The sequence below is a fragment of the Nesoenas mayeri genome, assembly GCF_963082525.1.
Source record: "Nesoenas mayeri genome assembly, chromosome: W".
Lineage (NCBI taxonomy): Eukaryota > Metazoa > Chordata > Aves > Columbiformes > Columbidae > Nesoenas > Nesoenas mayeri.
The window spans coordinates 256,773-271,680 of record NC_137553.1 but is presented as its reverse complement, the minus strand read 5'-3'; the positions used below and the strand labels follow the sequence as shown (position 1 = coordinate 271,680).

General features: G+C 40.2%; 1 protein-coding gene across 1 annotated transcript in view; it reads left to right on the top strand.

Annotated features, from left to right (window-relative positions):
* LOC308051399 (alpha-2,8-sialyltransferase 8E-like) overlaps positions 1-13,507 on the top strand; it is a gene marked incomplete at both ends in the record, with an annotated part of 89,404 nt that extends 75,897 nt beyond the window's left edge. The window contains 4 exons of the mRNA XM_080361831.1: positions 3,824-3,968; positions 6,957-7,069; positions 10,111-10,203; positions 13,039-13,507. Of these exons, the coding sequence (XP_080217957.1) occupies positions 3,824-3,968; positions 6,957-7,069; positions 10,111-10,203; positions 13,039-13,507 (820 nt within the window). The remainder of the gene's footprint in view (positions 1-3,823; positions 3,969-6,956; positions 7,070-10,110; positions 10,204-13,038) is intronic.
* Between the last annotated feature and the right edge of the window lie 1,401 nt (positions 13,508-14,908).

Below are 14,908 nucleotides of genomic sequence, written 5' to 3'. Positions count from 1 at the left end.
AGAGAAGAGAGTTGGAAAAATTAAAAATGTTTTACTAATGCTACTAATAAGAATAGAGAAAATAATACAAAATATACAAAACCAATCTTGGAAGTCTCAGCAACTGCAGAGCCAGCACCCAAAGTCCTGGACTGGACTCTGCAGCCAACCAGAGCTGGATTCAGTCTCTCACTAGGCCTCAGTTCGCAGGGATGACTAGCAAGGTCCTCTCCTAATGTCGGCCATAAGCAGTAGGGAAAAGAAGGCAAAAGGGACGAGATCCTCATGATCTCCCACTTTTATATGAAGTATTCACGTGAATGGAATGTTATACACAGTTGGTCAGTTTCTTGGTCACCTGTTTCTCGTTGCCCCTCTCGCGAGATGTCCATTCATGCTTATCAATAACTTCACATTCCATTGCTATGTTTACCAAAACATGTATCTGGTTCTCCAGGAAAATGCAGCTCATATGAAGCTTTAACTGGCAGGCAATTTCACTAAAAGAGAAACTTGTTTTTTAACAAAATCAGGACAGATTCAGTCAGACTTATAAATAAAGCCAAGACTTAATGGTTGCACCTAATACATCAACCTAAGTCTCTGGTGGTATAAAATGTTAATACCATGGGTGACACCACAAATTTGGCCTACAAAATACTGAAACTGCATTTTTTCTGTGGTGTTATTATTTACTGTCTTACCTTGTTTATTAATTCCTCTTTTTTTAATGGCTTCTCAGCCATCACTCCCTGCCTATCTAGATATTTTTTCTGGTCTTTGCAGACATCTGCAGTCTGTTTCTGTTGTACTCTGTCTTTCTTCATGTGACTTCCTCTTCTCTGAAGGTCCTCCATGGCCCTTTCAAGATACAACTTTTGAAATTCATCTTGTGAAGGGAATAGTAGAATGAAGCCGAAACAATATTTGAGTGTTGTATATTAGTATATTCGAGGGCCATATTTGTGTAGGTCTAGGGAAAACACCATATTTCAGAGTAAGCGGAATCTAGACTGGTTGTCTGTAAGTCACTGGCATACTTTGGAGCTTTGGTTTAGAATAAGGCCCCAAAATTTTCTCCCAAATTCTCTTACATGATTCCAGCAAATGGCCACCACGAGTTAATGAGAAAATGTGGGAATGCATGTGTTAAGTTAGTCATTAACATCTTTAAAAATAAGTAATTGTTAGTCCCAGACTCATAGCAGTTTTTCCAACATAAGCTCCACACATAAGTTTTTTTAGGGCTTTTTTGTTCTTTTTTTTTTTTTTTCCCCTGGAAATTACTCGATGACAATTATCAGAGCCTGTTTTAAAGACAAGAGCCATTCGGGATTAGAGCCTACTATCTTAAAGACTACTTGGAGTAAGAGAACTAATCATACAATCGTTTTGGTTGGAAGAGACTCTTAAGATTGTTAGTAACAGAATCAGTTTTACAAAATGTTCCTGAAAGGATGAATCAGTTTTGTAAACTGTCCCTGAAAGGATGTTCAAGCATATCGTGTTCGAGTATACTCTTATCTTAACAACCTAGCTTTATCTTAACCTAAATACGCATAGAGTGAGGAGAAGTACATGCAGTATCTCCAGAGGTTGAGCAAGTCAGCAGTTATCTAGCTATAGAAGTAGTACGCCTGTGCAGTACCCAAAGGTGAAAGGGACAGAACTGATGAAGACTACTTACTTCATCCTGAAGACCCCCTGAAAGACCACCAGAGGACACTGCACATGATCAAAATAGTTCCAAGATGTTGCAATCGATGTTGCAATCAATGTTGAGTAACCGTTACATATCTTAATGAATATATGAATATGTATGTGAATGGACTGTATAAATACTGTGTAACTTAAACTGACCGGGGAAGCCAGCTTTGGGTGCGAACTCCTGGTTTCCCAGTGCTGAAATAAAGCACCGCATATAACTACACCCGTGGTTATGTGTCCTGATTGCTAACAAATCATCGAGTCCAACCATAACCTAAATCTAGCACTAAACCATGTCTCTGGCTGTACCCGCCTGACTGAAATATCACTGCTTAAAAACCTCCCACTGGCACTTAGATGTAATCTAACCTTTGTTAGCTGCTTCCAGGAACAATAATCATGCTAGTAATGAAAAAAAAAAAAAAAAAGTTGGAAGTCTGTTTCATTTTTACCTTATGGGACAGAGACTTCAGTGTGTGAGTGTGTGGGAAAACTGTGGTCTCGTAAAAGCAGAGCAAAGTCTCTGAGTTTGGACATAGACTAGCGGGAGGTTAAAATGAGGTGGCCTGACAACACTGAGTTGTGGGATTTTAAGCTTTGCCAGTTCTGGGCCATCAGGTGAGACAGGGAAAATCCAGCAAAAGTTAAACGGCAGCTGCTTAGGCAGCAGGGAGGGAGGAAGCACAAAAATCACACTAGCTTTTGTATCTGGAGACTGAGGAAAACAATTTCCTTGTCCATCTTCCTCCATCCGATACCAGATGTTTTTATTAAGGAACTTGCCTCTGCAAAAACAGTTAGACATTAGATGAAAAAACAACACTTTCCATTCCTTAATACAGAACTAATGAAGAGCTTTTTTCATATCTCAATTGAAACCCTCTACCTACTTGTAATTATTTAATGATTTTGCTATTAGAAATCATTCATTGACTTATTCAGTCTCAATTGCTGCCTTGGTCTGATCATTATCCTGTGTCATTCTGCATGGGTCAAGTATATAACAATAATTGGACATCACTGAAATATTTGCATAATTCTGTATTTGCTTTCTGGTGTTTGTAAAGAAGTGCATAAAGAAGACTGGCTTATTCTTCCAACTCATAATGAGACCACATACGCCAGAGGCAAGGTATTTAATCTAGGTTATTTGAGAGCCATTTGACTTTGTCTTCATGTTTGTGCATTTGCCATGACATGTATTTTTCATTAAAAGTATAAGATGCGTTGACTGAGAAACAAACTGGCTCTGGAGTAAGAGCAAGCTGAAGTCAGTAAAAGGACAAAAGCATTACAGGGAAAGATAGGAGCTAATAAATGGATGACAATTTTCCTATTTAAATTTCATATCAGAGCTGAATGGGTTTTCTCTCATGCCAAGAATCCAATTTCTGAGATTTCAAACCAGTTCTTGTTCACATGGAATACCTGCCATTTTGTCCCATCCACAAAGAAATTTTTGGCCGTTTGTCTTGAGATTTTGGAGCTGTAGCTGTGACCAGTCTGCTAGGACCACATCATTGTCCTGATGCACATGTGAAAGGTCAAAGGCAAAATTAAAGACCTTTAAAAGTTTGGGGTTTGTTTTGTTTGGTTTCTTTTTCTAATAAAACTATACTGTGCTCCACAATATTCTGGTAAGTGGGGTAGCGTCTTCCATATCCCCAGGTGAATACTTTAACCCCTGCATTTCCTGCCCAGTGATGAGTAAATAATTTACAAAAAGTAGAAGACATCAAAAGTAGAGAGGGATTAATTCATCAGGTTGGTTTCCCCAGGATACTGAAGGCAGAAGCTCAGCTTTGGGGTCTGGAGCAGGGCAGAATTTGCACATGTATTTCCTGCAGCTTGGAAGAGACAGGTACAGGGATCTCATTTCTTCTGTGTTTTTATTTTACTGTAAGTTCCTCAATCAAGGAAAATTTCACTGAATCTGAAATTTTCTAAAGAAAAATCCAGGGGTTTTTTTGTTTTGTTTTGTCTTTTTTTTTTGTTTGTTTGTTTTTGGTTTTGGTTTTGGTTTTGGTTTTGGTTTTTTTATTACCTGAAAAATGCCTTGTTAGGAGTAATAGTGATTGTAAATCCTAAATTATACTGTCAGGTCCTTGATCTTATTTCTCTCTTCTTCATTTTACAGGTCTACTTTGTCGAGGTGTTGCAATGCCCCTGCCTTTCTGTTCACCACCCAGAAAAATACACCCTTGGGAACTAAACTGAAGTACGAAGTGGATACTAGTGGAATCTTCCATATCAACCAAGAAATCTTCAAAATGTTTCCAAAGGTGCCTCTGTACATTTGCAGAATCAGCTTCATTCTACTTGCTGCATTAGATACTATTGTACAGCCAAGCATTTAGCAGTTGGCTGTTTGACATTTCTACAAACTTCACTGTTGTACTTTGAAAATGTTGATTTTTGATAAGATATTTTAGCTGATTATCCTATTTTCTAGTGGTCATGTGCTCTAGTATGCAATATATATATATATTTCTTCCTGCAGAATATTACAGACATAGCAGCAAAGTGGCTAAAGAAATAACTTGAGAATTCTGAATAAAAGAGGCATAACTTTTATAAAGTACAATACTAACATGCAATAAATCCAACATTTGCGGTAGGTCTCCTTTTTTAGGGGCATGATTATTTTATAATTCATATTCACGATAACTAATGATTTTTATGCTTGTTTCTGTTTGCAGCTTATCTGTGAACAGACTGCACAATTTTAAAATATATTATAATGATTATTCAAAACCCTTTCAGCAGATAATCCTTGACCTAATGGTCATTCAAAGTTATAACCAGTGGGCAATTCCCTTTGCACATACTGACTAATGTGCAGAAGTGGGCTTATGTGAGTACTGATTTATCATGGGGCACACCTCATGAATTTTAAATTGCATATTTGGAGAAGATAACTAAAATGTATCCCTGTCAGAAAGTCAGAAAAATATTCAAGTGAAGTACTTAGATTTGTGTCATTAATGTAATCCTTCAGGGTCTAACCACTTTTAATCCATTTACTTTTGGAACACTACTAAGAGTTACGGTAGTGCTGTTATCTAAATGTGCACAGGAGGAACCTAGGAGACCTAGGAAAGCACTTTGGCATCTGGAGATGTGCAAAGAATGGGTACATTTTAACCAGGAGTATTATCCTGAAAAAGCTGCCCAATTGCAGAGGTAAATGCATGGAAGACTAGACAACTATGCTTTCACAGAATCACAGACTGGTTGGGGTTGGAAGAGACCTCTGGAGATCATCTTGTCCAACCTACCTGCTAAAGCAGGTTCACCAGAGCAGATCACACAGGAATGTGTCCAGGCGGGTTTTGAATGTCTCCAGAGAAGGAGACTCCACAACAACTCTGGGCAGCCTGTTCCAGGGCTCTGGCACCTCAAAGGAAAGAAGTTTCTCCTCATGTTTAGATGGAACCTCCTGTGTTTCAGTCTGTACCCATTCCCTCTCATCCTATCGATGGGCACCACTGAAAGGAGTCTGGTCCCATCCTCTTGACACCCACCCTGGAGATAGTTATCAGCATTTACAAGATCCCCTCTCAGCTTCTCTTCTCCAGACTGAACAGCCCCAGCTCTCTCAGTGTCTCCTCATAAGAAAGATGCTCCCTCAGCATCTTTGTGTCCCTCCGCTGGACTTCCTCCAATAATTCCTTGTCCTTCTTAAACTGAGGAGCCCAGAACTGGACACAGAACTCCAGATGTGGCCTCACCAGGGCAGAGCAGAAGGGGAAGAACAATCTCCCTTGACCTGCTGCTCACACTCTTCCTAATGCACCCCAGGTACCATTGGCCTTCTTGGCCACAAGGGCACATTGCTGGCTCATGGTCAACCTGTTGTTCACCAGGACTCCCAGGTCCTTCTTTACAAAGCTGCTCTCCAGCAGGTCAACCCCTCACCTGTGCTGGTGCCTGGGATTATTCCTCCCCAGGTACAGGACCCTACACTTGCCTTTGTTGAATTTCATCAACAAACTGAATTTTGCTAGGAGTGTCCAATGCTGCTGTTGCATTTAACCAGGTGTGCTCTGAGGATGTTTTTCAGGCTCTGTCCCCCACCTAAGTACCTTTGGGATTCACTGGGCAGCACCTACACAGCCAATGCCACCCTCTGTCCAGGAGCAAGGCTGTAGCATGGCAAATGTAGGAGATAAAGAGCTGAGAGCATGGGAGCAGACTGTAAAGGCAAGAACCTTGTGCTGAGCACAGAGTCCTGGTTTCTGATCTCCCTGAAAGAGACTGCCAAGGCATTTTGTGTTAAGAAATTGCTGGATAAAGCACAGACAACTCTGTATTGCTTCTCTCTTAGCTGCTGCTTTTCTCAAACAGGTGTAATTGCCTCTCCTTTTGCCTCATGGCTTATGAATGCCATGGAAAGATCCTGGGAATAATCAGCTAGAAATGTCATGCCATTAATTGCATGTCTCTGTAGTTTGCAGTATGAAATTCTCGATAAAATATGTATGTACTGAAACAAGCTTATATAAGCTCATCTTTACATATTCATAAGGTGTAGTGCGGCTCAGTTCTGCATCACAACCCTCTCACACCCATGGCCAAATTCTCTTCTCGGAGACGTGATTTTTGCTCTCTGGCTTTGGCAACAGCTGCTTGTCTGCATATGAAGACAGAATATTGCCCAAAGATTACAGAAAGATGCACCCTACACACATCCAGAAAGGTGCCTGACCAAGCACTTTAGTAGTATGAGTGCTAATTAATAATCACAAATACTATGAGTACAATTAGTAGCAGCAAGCAACAACATTTGGGCTAGGTTCTGATAAATAGGTGTAATGTGCTTTCTGAGAGAGTTCCTGGACTTCAGTAGCTGCTCTGGAACTGTGCTCAGATGTCTCAAAAGCAGGACATCAGGACTGAGGAGCAAATAGTTTGCAGACAGCTCAGAAGACAACACCTGGAATATGCGGTTCATGCCCTCATGTGGCAATCAGAAAGGAAAGCAAGTTTCTAAAATGATTCTTCCATTATTAAGTCTGAACAAAAAGAGATTAATGCTTTTCTCTCTCAGAGTTAGCTGCCTATAACATCTCTAATTGCACAGAAAACAATCCTATGCGTTTATGTACGCCATGGGAATATTGCAGGCAAGAACGAGAGTCAAGTTCCTATGATTAGTGCATCTGCAGCAAGATGCAGCTGCACCAAAAAAAAAAAAAGGAAAAAGTAAAAGAGACTTGTTGCCTCCATATTTCAAGATATTTAACTGTTTTCTTGCCGTGATGTTGCAGGATATGCCGTACCACCGCTCCCAGTTTAAGAAATGTGCAGTGGTTGGGAATGGAGGAATTCTGAAGAACAGCAGATGTGGTCGGAAGATTGACAGTGCAAACTTTGTGTTTCGGTAATCACCACAGCGACGTTTTTCTTTTTGCCTATTTTAATGACAAATTAAGGAATGTAAAACTATTCTCTTTCCCATGGAAACATGGGACTTGCCACACTAGTCATATCAAGCCTGCTTTTTGCACAAGAAGTGATATTTCAAAAAAAACCCCACCTCATTGTATAATATTTATTTAAAAATTATACTTTTAGGAGTTATTTCTCCCTGACTCCATGTGGGTAGTCACTGACTTACTGACAAAGTTTGATGTCCTCAGGTTGTGGATTTATCCTTCCATGTATGTTACCTCAGGAGCAGTGTCCTGTGAAGGTAGCCAGGATTTTCTGGGGCAGTTCTGAACCAGAGGTAGAACCTCTATTACAAGATAAGCTGCTTGACAAGATATTAATAACTGTCCGCTATGCAGCTCACACCCCTTGAAGGGGTGTTTCTGAATTGGTGCAAATCTCCAAATCTCTGTTTCTGGATAATGGGAGTTACAGTCATCAGCACTGTAGACTCCAGGGTGTCTTCATATTTTGCTCCCCGCCATATGTGGAGTTATCCAGTTTTTGCATAGACTGGGATGTTCCACAACTTGCGTCTGTGAATAATGGAATTTATCATCACTTTTGCCATCCTTAATATATATGAGAAAGATTTTTTTTATTATTAATATGCATGACTAATCCCTCTCTAAATCCTGTTAAGCACTTTTCCTGGGTCACGGCGTATGACAGCTAGCTCAGAGATTCATGACCTGTTCTGCAGAAAAGAAAAAGCTTTTTACTTCTGTTGTCCTATTTTCTGATCTTGGTTATGTTGCTGTCAATTTAGAACAAGTCTGCATAAATCAATTAGTTTCTCTGATGTCATACCAGCAAAATTTAGATCAGATTTTGGCTCATTGAATCTGGTATCAAATGAGAAATAAAATTTTACTTGTCCTACCTTCACTATCCATTATTTTCAGACCCCTTATGTTTGCCTCTTGTGCCCACTTTATAGAAAAATATTACCTTGTTTTAACCTGTGAAACAGTCCAGGCTTCACATGATTTGCTTCTTAAAAGCCAAGTGTACCCCATATAGATTAAATAGTTATAGTAGATTCCCTTCTATTATGCTGGACCACAGCTATCAGTATGGTTGAAATGAAAGGTACATGTTATGCATGGAGGTGGCAAACTGGTCAGTGGAAGTGGAAATATGGGCAGCAAATGTCATAATTTATGTATGAGAACTTTCAGTGGAGGTCTCTTTTTACCACTTACTCTTCCTTGCCACAACCAATTCAAAAGGGCAGATCAGTATGTGACTTAGAAACTGGGTTGCTTTTGGTACCAGTAATTAATTAAAAAGAGGCTTAAATATAACTGAAATATGAATAAGTACATCAGCATTTGTGCAAAAAACCCCACCCTGGTTCACTGTCTCCAAAATTTATGGGACCAGTGTTATACACAAAAACCTGCTGGTGTTGAAGAGCTTAAGGTCCGCTGACATCAAATTGAAAGTAAAGCTTGTGTTTAAGGTCAGGTCTGAACACATCCACTTTCCACTCTGACACCAGTTCACCAAACTGTCAGGAATCACCATCTTGGTCACAAACACAAAAATGATTCAAAATACTTCAAAAACTACCTATAGAGCACTGCTAACATTCAGTGATGCCTTCAGGACACCCAAGAAAATCTCTTATTGTCAGGGAACTTGTGGCCAGCTGCATGAAACCAAGCTTCTTCTATTTAATAAATTCTGATAACAATTAATTATAGTATGACAGAACATAGAAAATACCCACACATGAATTGCATTTACTAGTTGTTATTGTCTATCTCCATCTACTGGCCAGAGTGCAGATTTGTGATGAAACATGGGGTGCATTTAGAAATGGGACTACTCTCTTTGCAGGCATGAAGTTTAAAACTATGTCCTATGACAAAGCACAGTTTATGCAAATGTCTTCATTTTTATAAGGAATTATCACTTTCAACAAATTCAGCCTTTCGTAATCTTGGTGGGAGTTTACTGTTTAAAAATATTGAAGCTGGATATTTGAAAACCTTTTTAATGAGTACAGTGCCCAGTGCTAGGTGGAACTGAGGATGCTAGAGGACTTCAGAAGGATGTTGCACGACCTGGAAGAGAAAAGTGCTGGAAATAACGTTGCCTATGAGAAGAACAAGGTGGTTAAAAAAAGTTCTCTGACCTGATAAAAAGGGACTCTATGGAAGGTTGATATGAACCTCCTGAGTCTGAGAAAAGAGTTTGAAGGATTTTTGTCTGTTCCTCTGCTCCCTCATTCACGCTCTCCCTGTCACTGAGAAGTTATGACAGCAGCTGAACTGTATGTAGTATTGTGAAAACACTGAGCATCACCCTAAATAAATTTATGGGTTTGTCCTGTTTAGCCCTGATCTTCAAATGTTTGGGAATTAGGCACAGCAGTATTTTTTGAGATGTGGGGATCTCAACAGTGATGGCTTTTATTGCAGCTTATAGATCACTTCAAAAAGATACCTAATGCTAGCTTAAACTGAGTGTAAGACTAATTGCAAGGCCACTTATCTTGCCTCAACACATGCTGAAGCTTTTTTTAAGCTGGGTTTTCTATTGGAAGCAAAGCTTATGTGATCGCTTGTGTGTATGTGTGTGTTTTTCAGTAACTTCAGCATCTCTTGAGGGACGGTCTCAATTTTTTGAGATGGTAAATCTAGGTCACAGAATCCCAGAATGTGAGGGGTTGGAAGGACCCTGGAAAGCTCATCCAGTTCAATCCCCCCATGGAGCAGGAACACCCAGATGAGGTTACACAGGAAGGTGTCCAGGCGAGTTGGAATGTCTGCAGAGAAGGAGACTCCACAACCTCCCTGGGCAGCCTGGGCCAGTGCTCATTGAGAAGTTTCTTCTCATATTTAAGTGGAACCTCCTGTGTTCCAGTTTTAAATTCTCAATCTGTTTCTAGATTTGTTGCTTGGAAGAAATCAATTCTACCTTTTAGTCCTGAAAAGGTGCAAGGAATTGTTTAACTTTCTTGCTATTTTCTTTCCTTTATAGATGCAATTTGCCTCCTATATCTGAGAAATACTTCACAGACGTTGGAGTAAAGACAGATGTCGTGACTGTCAATCCCAGTATAATTACTGAGAGGTCATTTCTTTTTTTTTTTTGTATTTTCATCTCCTATTGCTTTTCCAAATCCACCTTTCACTAAATTCTGTTACAGAGATTTTTTTTTTCCAATATTACTTTACCCTGACACTATAAATCATACATTTCATTCTGAATTGAAGTTATTCAGTGTATAGAATCTGTAACAACTTATATAAATGTGTTAAACACGTACACCTGCACATTGATAACAGAAAGTAGGAAGCTGATGAGCTAAAATCATAACAGCAGAGCCATCCTTTCCCTGGAAGTCCTGTACTGTGCTGGCAAGCCCCAGGCAAATGTATTAGACACATTAGGGTGGAAGCCACTGGTCCCCACCCTAAATGCTTAAATAAAGTAACCCATATATTCAGATTTTTTTTTTTTTTGAAGAAGCCAAGTAAACTTTGCAGTCAGATTTGACTGAGCGATTTTAATTTTAATTTTGTTGATCCTTTAATGTCACCTTGCTGACAGGTTGTCCCGTCTCAACAGATGGGATGAGGGATGAGTTAACTCTAGACGTGACACGCGCCCTGACTCAACAGATGAGACCAGGTGTGAGTTAACTCTGGGTTAATTCTGCGGGTTATGTGAAGTGAATGACAGACAGTCACCCCCGGGGTCCAATTCAATTGTGAGTTTTACTAAAAGTACTTGTTGGAATATTGGTTACAGTGAATGGTGACTTGGCAAAAGCATAACAGAACTTATCAACACATTAACAGCGAAAGTCCTACTACGAGCGATGTATTGGCAACCATCAGTAGCTATAATATGAAATTTAACCAGAAATCAACAGCAGAGCTTAAAGATGGCGTTATCCTTATATGTTCAAAAGGGAAAGAGAGAAAGAGATTGGTAGAGAGGTAAGAAAAACTAAGGTATAAAGGAGAGAGAAAGAGAGTAATATATATACAGAAGGAGAGACAAAGAAATGGGGTATAGAAAAAAAAGGAGAGAGAAGGAAAGAGCAGAGAGAAAGGAAGAAAGAAAAGAGTGAGGGATCCAGTCTTTTACATCCCCATAGTGTGGATGACAGGACTTGTACGATGATGTATGGCCTCGGTGTTCCACGGCGAGGATGCTGGGGTTCGCAGTTCAGGAGCGCAGTGTACTCCGATGTCTGGTTCAGAGTCCTGAGGGTGGATTCCCTTCAGTGAGGCCGGTAGGCTGAGGGTCCTCAGGGTGCTGGATTCCCTTGATGAGGCTGAGCTGGTATTCCCTTTGGTGAGGCTGGTAGGCTGGTATTCCCTAACCTGTGCTGTTTTTGGTGAGCTTTTTTATAGCTCCCGGAGTAGAGGAAAGTCTGGGGGAGTGTTATAGACGATCACAATAAATAGCACGCACTCGTCAGAATAAATTGCTTAGAATTTATTGCAGCAAGCGGCAAGTGGGCAAAACAGTTCTGGGCGATCCGGGGAGTCTCCTGCTCCACCACGGTGCACGTTTTCAGTAGCCGCAAGCCTGGTTAAATGTGGTAGAGGATTACATATTCATGGTTATTCCAGGAACGCCTATACATATTCATAACTTTTTCCTCGAAAAGGCCATCCTTATTAAAATGAGTTCCAATTAATTATATCTATAGTCTTCAGCTTTGGCTCTTTCCTGTTGCGCCTGCGCAGTGTCTCCGGGTGGTCACGGGCGGGGGCCTTTTGGATGAAGGCTGCAGTCTATCTTGTCGTGCACTTATCTTTGGCCTAGTACGCTGGGTTTGGCCAAGGCTCCAACAGCTTGAGCTGGTTTTCCTCACGCTTTGTGCTCAAGACCCCCGTTATCTCGTTCACACAAGGATGCAACTGGGCCCTTATCTCTGTCAGTCTCTTACTGAATGTTCTGCAGGGTACACTAAATTAGGCTTTTACACATATAAGTTTTTTACAAAGACTACATACAGGTTGCATTGTTTAATGGCAGCATGTACTAATATCATGTTATATGCTCAGGTTTCACAGCCACTGATAATATATCCATTTAGACCGGTTTGATTAACAAATATATTGTTAAGTCATTACAGGGGGGGAAGGGGTGATTGGGAAAGATGGACAAGTCTGGACAAGTCCTGGGCCACGTTGAAGGGTCTCAGCTTTTCCCCTTTGTTTGCCCAGCTGGGCATATCAGAAGATGGGGCTATATACCATCCAGCACATCGGTATTGGTCGGCCGGCCTGATCTGTGGCTCATTAGCTTGTTGTTGATATGTAGATCGCAGTTCCCCCTGCACTGAATGTGTCATCTCCTGGCTGAACTAATTTCGCCACAATGTTTTCAGCCATGATCCTTATCAATACACAACACAGATTTGGAACCATGGAGCTAATTACTGTTTTCTAGGAGGGGGAATGTGTTTATTTTCTCAAGCAACATAAAATCATTTGCTTGCATCGTGAATTTCTTTTAAATGTTGCAGTTAAGACATTTTAGAAATTTTTTGCTCTGCTTTGGTATTTGCCACTTTTTTATACAGTTCTGCAGTGCACAGTGCACTATACAGCTGACCAAACCTTGGAAAAATGACATACTTCTCGTAATGAAATGCAAAGTGAGACTTGTTCAGAAATGTCTATGAAGTTTGTCGACTGTTAAATGAATGTATTTCCAAAAGAGCGGAGAATATGTATTTTTTTTATCCCCTGCGTTTTTGCCCTACATTTTATACTGATGCTTTAGCTAAAAATTAAGATATATGCCCCTTGTTAACTGAAACGTCATTTCAATTATCTCTGTATCAGAAATGTTTTAGTAAAAGCTCATTGGAGGTATCCTGTCTGCTGGGTCCAGACTGAGTCCATGCTGATCTGACCATCACCTTAATCCTTTTCCCTTTAGATTCCATAAGCTGGAAAAATGGAGAAAACCCTTCTACGACATGCTCCAGGTCTACGAGAACACTTCCGTGCTGCTGCCAGCTTTCTACAACACTCGCAACACAGACATCTCAATTCGAGTCAAATATGTCCTGGATGATTTTGAATCCCAGCAAGCTGTTTATTACTTTCATCCCCAGTATCTCATCAACGTTTCGCGCTACTGGCTTGGCCAAGGGGTGCGGGCCAAGCGGGTTAGCACCAGACTGATCCTGGTGACTGCTGCCCTGGAGCTCTGTGAAGAGGTCCATCTTTTTGACTTTTGGACCTTCCCCATGAACCCCTCAGGGATTTTTATAACTCACCACTACTACGACAATGTGAAATCTCGCCCTGGTTTTCATTCCATGCCCTCAGAAATCTTCAACTTCCTCCACATGCACAGCAAGGGGATTCTGCAGGTTCACACAGGGACCTGTAGCTGCTCTTGACAGGGACAGTTCTTCCTCTGACACAAAAGTGTAACAGGAACTCGATGCCTATGTATGATGTAGGAGGTTTTATTACACCCTGAGATTATGCAATAATTATTTGATATAAATTTCCTCAAGGCATTGAATACCATAGGATCCAAGACACCAGCATCTTTCCTGCTATCAGAGTTGGGTCCATAATAGTGTAGGAGAAGCAAAACTCCCCTGTCCCAGGGTAGACTCTGCCTTGGAAAGCAAGTCAGATAAGAAGCACATTTCCAATAGATTTAGGGATAAACAGAGCACATTAATATAGTTATCATTTCACTACAAAGAAAAGCACCAAACGTTTGAGGAGAATCAGTGATAGAGAATTTTAGCATAGACTGACTTTACATAGGTTTCTGAATCGAGTATGTTGGGGCATTGTTAGATTTTATTGAAAGTACTGTTCTTTGACGTTTGGGTTTTTGAAAATACTCTTTAGCATTATAGTTTTAAGAGGAAGTATATAACTTGAGGTCTTTGTTCTGTAATGTCACAAAGTTTTTGTGAAAAATAGCAGATAGATGTGACAGGAATAAACAAGATTGCTTTATGAATTTTTTCAGCTGGGATAGAAGAGAATGTTAAAGTCCCGTTCACAGTAACAGGTAACTGTGTTGATCATGGTATGCAATTGTTTTAGAGCTTCTTTCTTCTTCCTTCTTGTGTCTTATATTTCTAGTCTCCTCTGCTGATCATGAGGTTTTTTTTCTCATTGTCTGTAAAGCAATACTCCTAGCTAATGCATGAGCAATCTATGTAGTTCCTCCTACAGTGACCATCTCAGCTTCAGATAGGAGTCCTTGTTGAAGAAATATACTCCTTCACACTTCTGCAAGCTTTTCTTGGGCTGAATAGCAAGGAGATTACATAATTCTATTTTCTGAGTTGATTTTTTTTGTTCAAGTATCACAACATTAAGATAGAGAAAAGCATGTCCTCATTGATTTTTATGAAAGACTTAGAGTGTTTGAATGTTGATTCGCTGTTGTGCAGGTCATGGTAAATACTTCCAGGTATCTGTGGTTAGTACTGGCAGGAAATTAATTTAAAATACAGTGGGTTGGATTATGATGTTTATTTTAAAACTAAGCATCTCAAGATGTCACATGTCTTAACGTGGCGTTTTTGTATGTTGAGAATGTTAATAGGATAATAGAAGGGCTGGTGTGTTCTTTAAAAAGTTACCAATGTAACTCTGTCAGTTATGTCAAGCTTAATTTTTCACCTGATAAAGTGAAAATGGCAAAATCCTGATGCAGAAAAGATGACACATCTTGCTGGAATTTATTTTGACTGCTGAACCATAGTATAGCAGGCTGCTGGTATATGAACTTGCATACTGGTATCACTGTGTACACAGGAGGGTGAGGT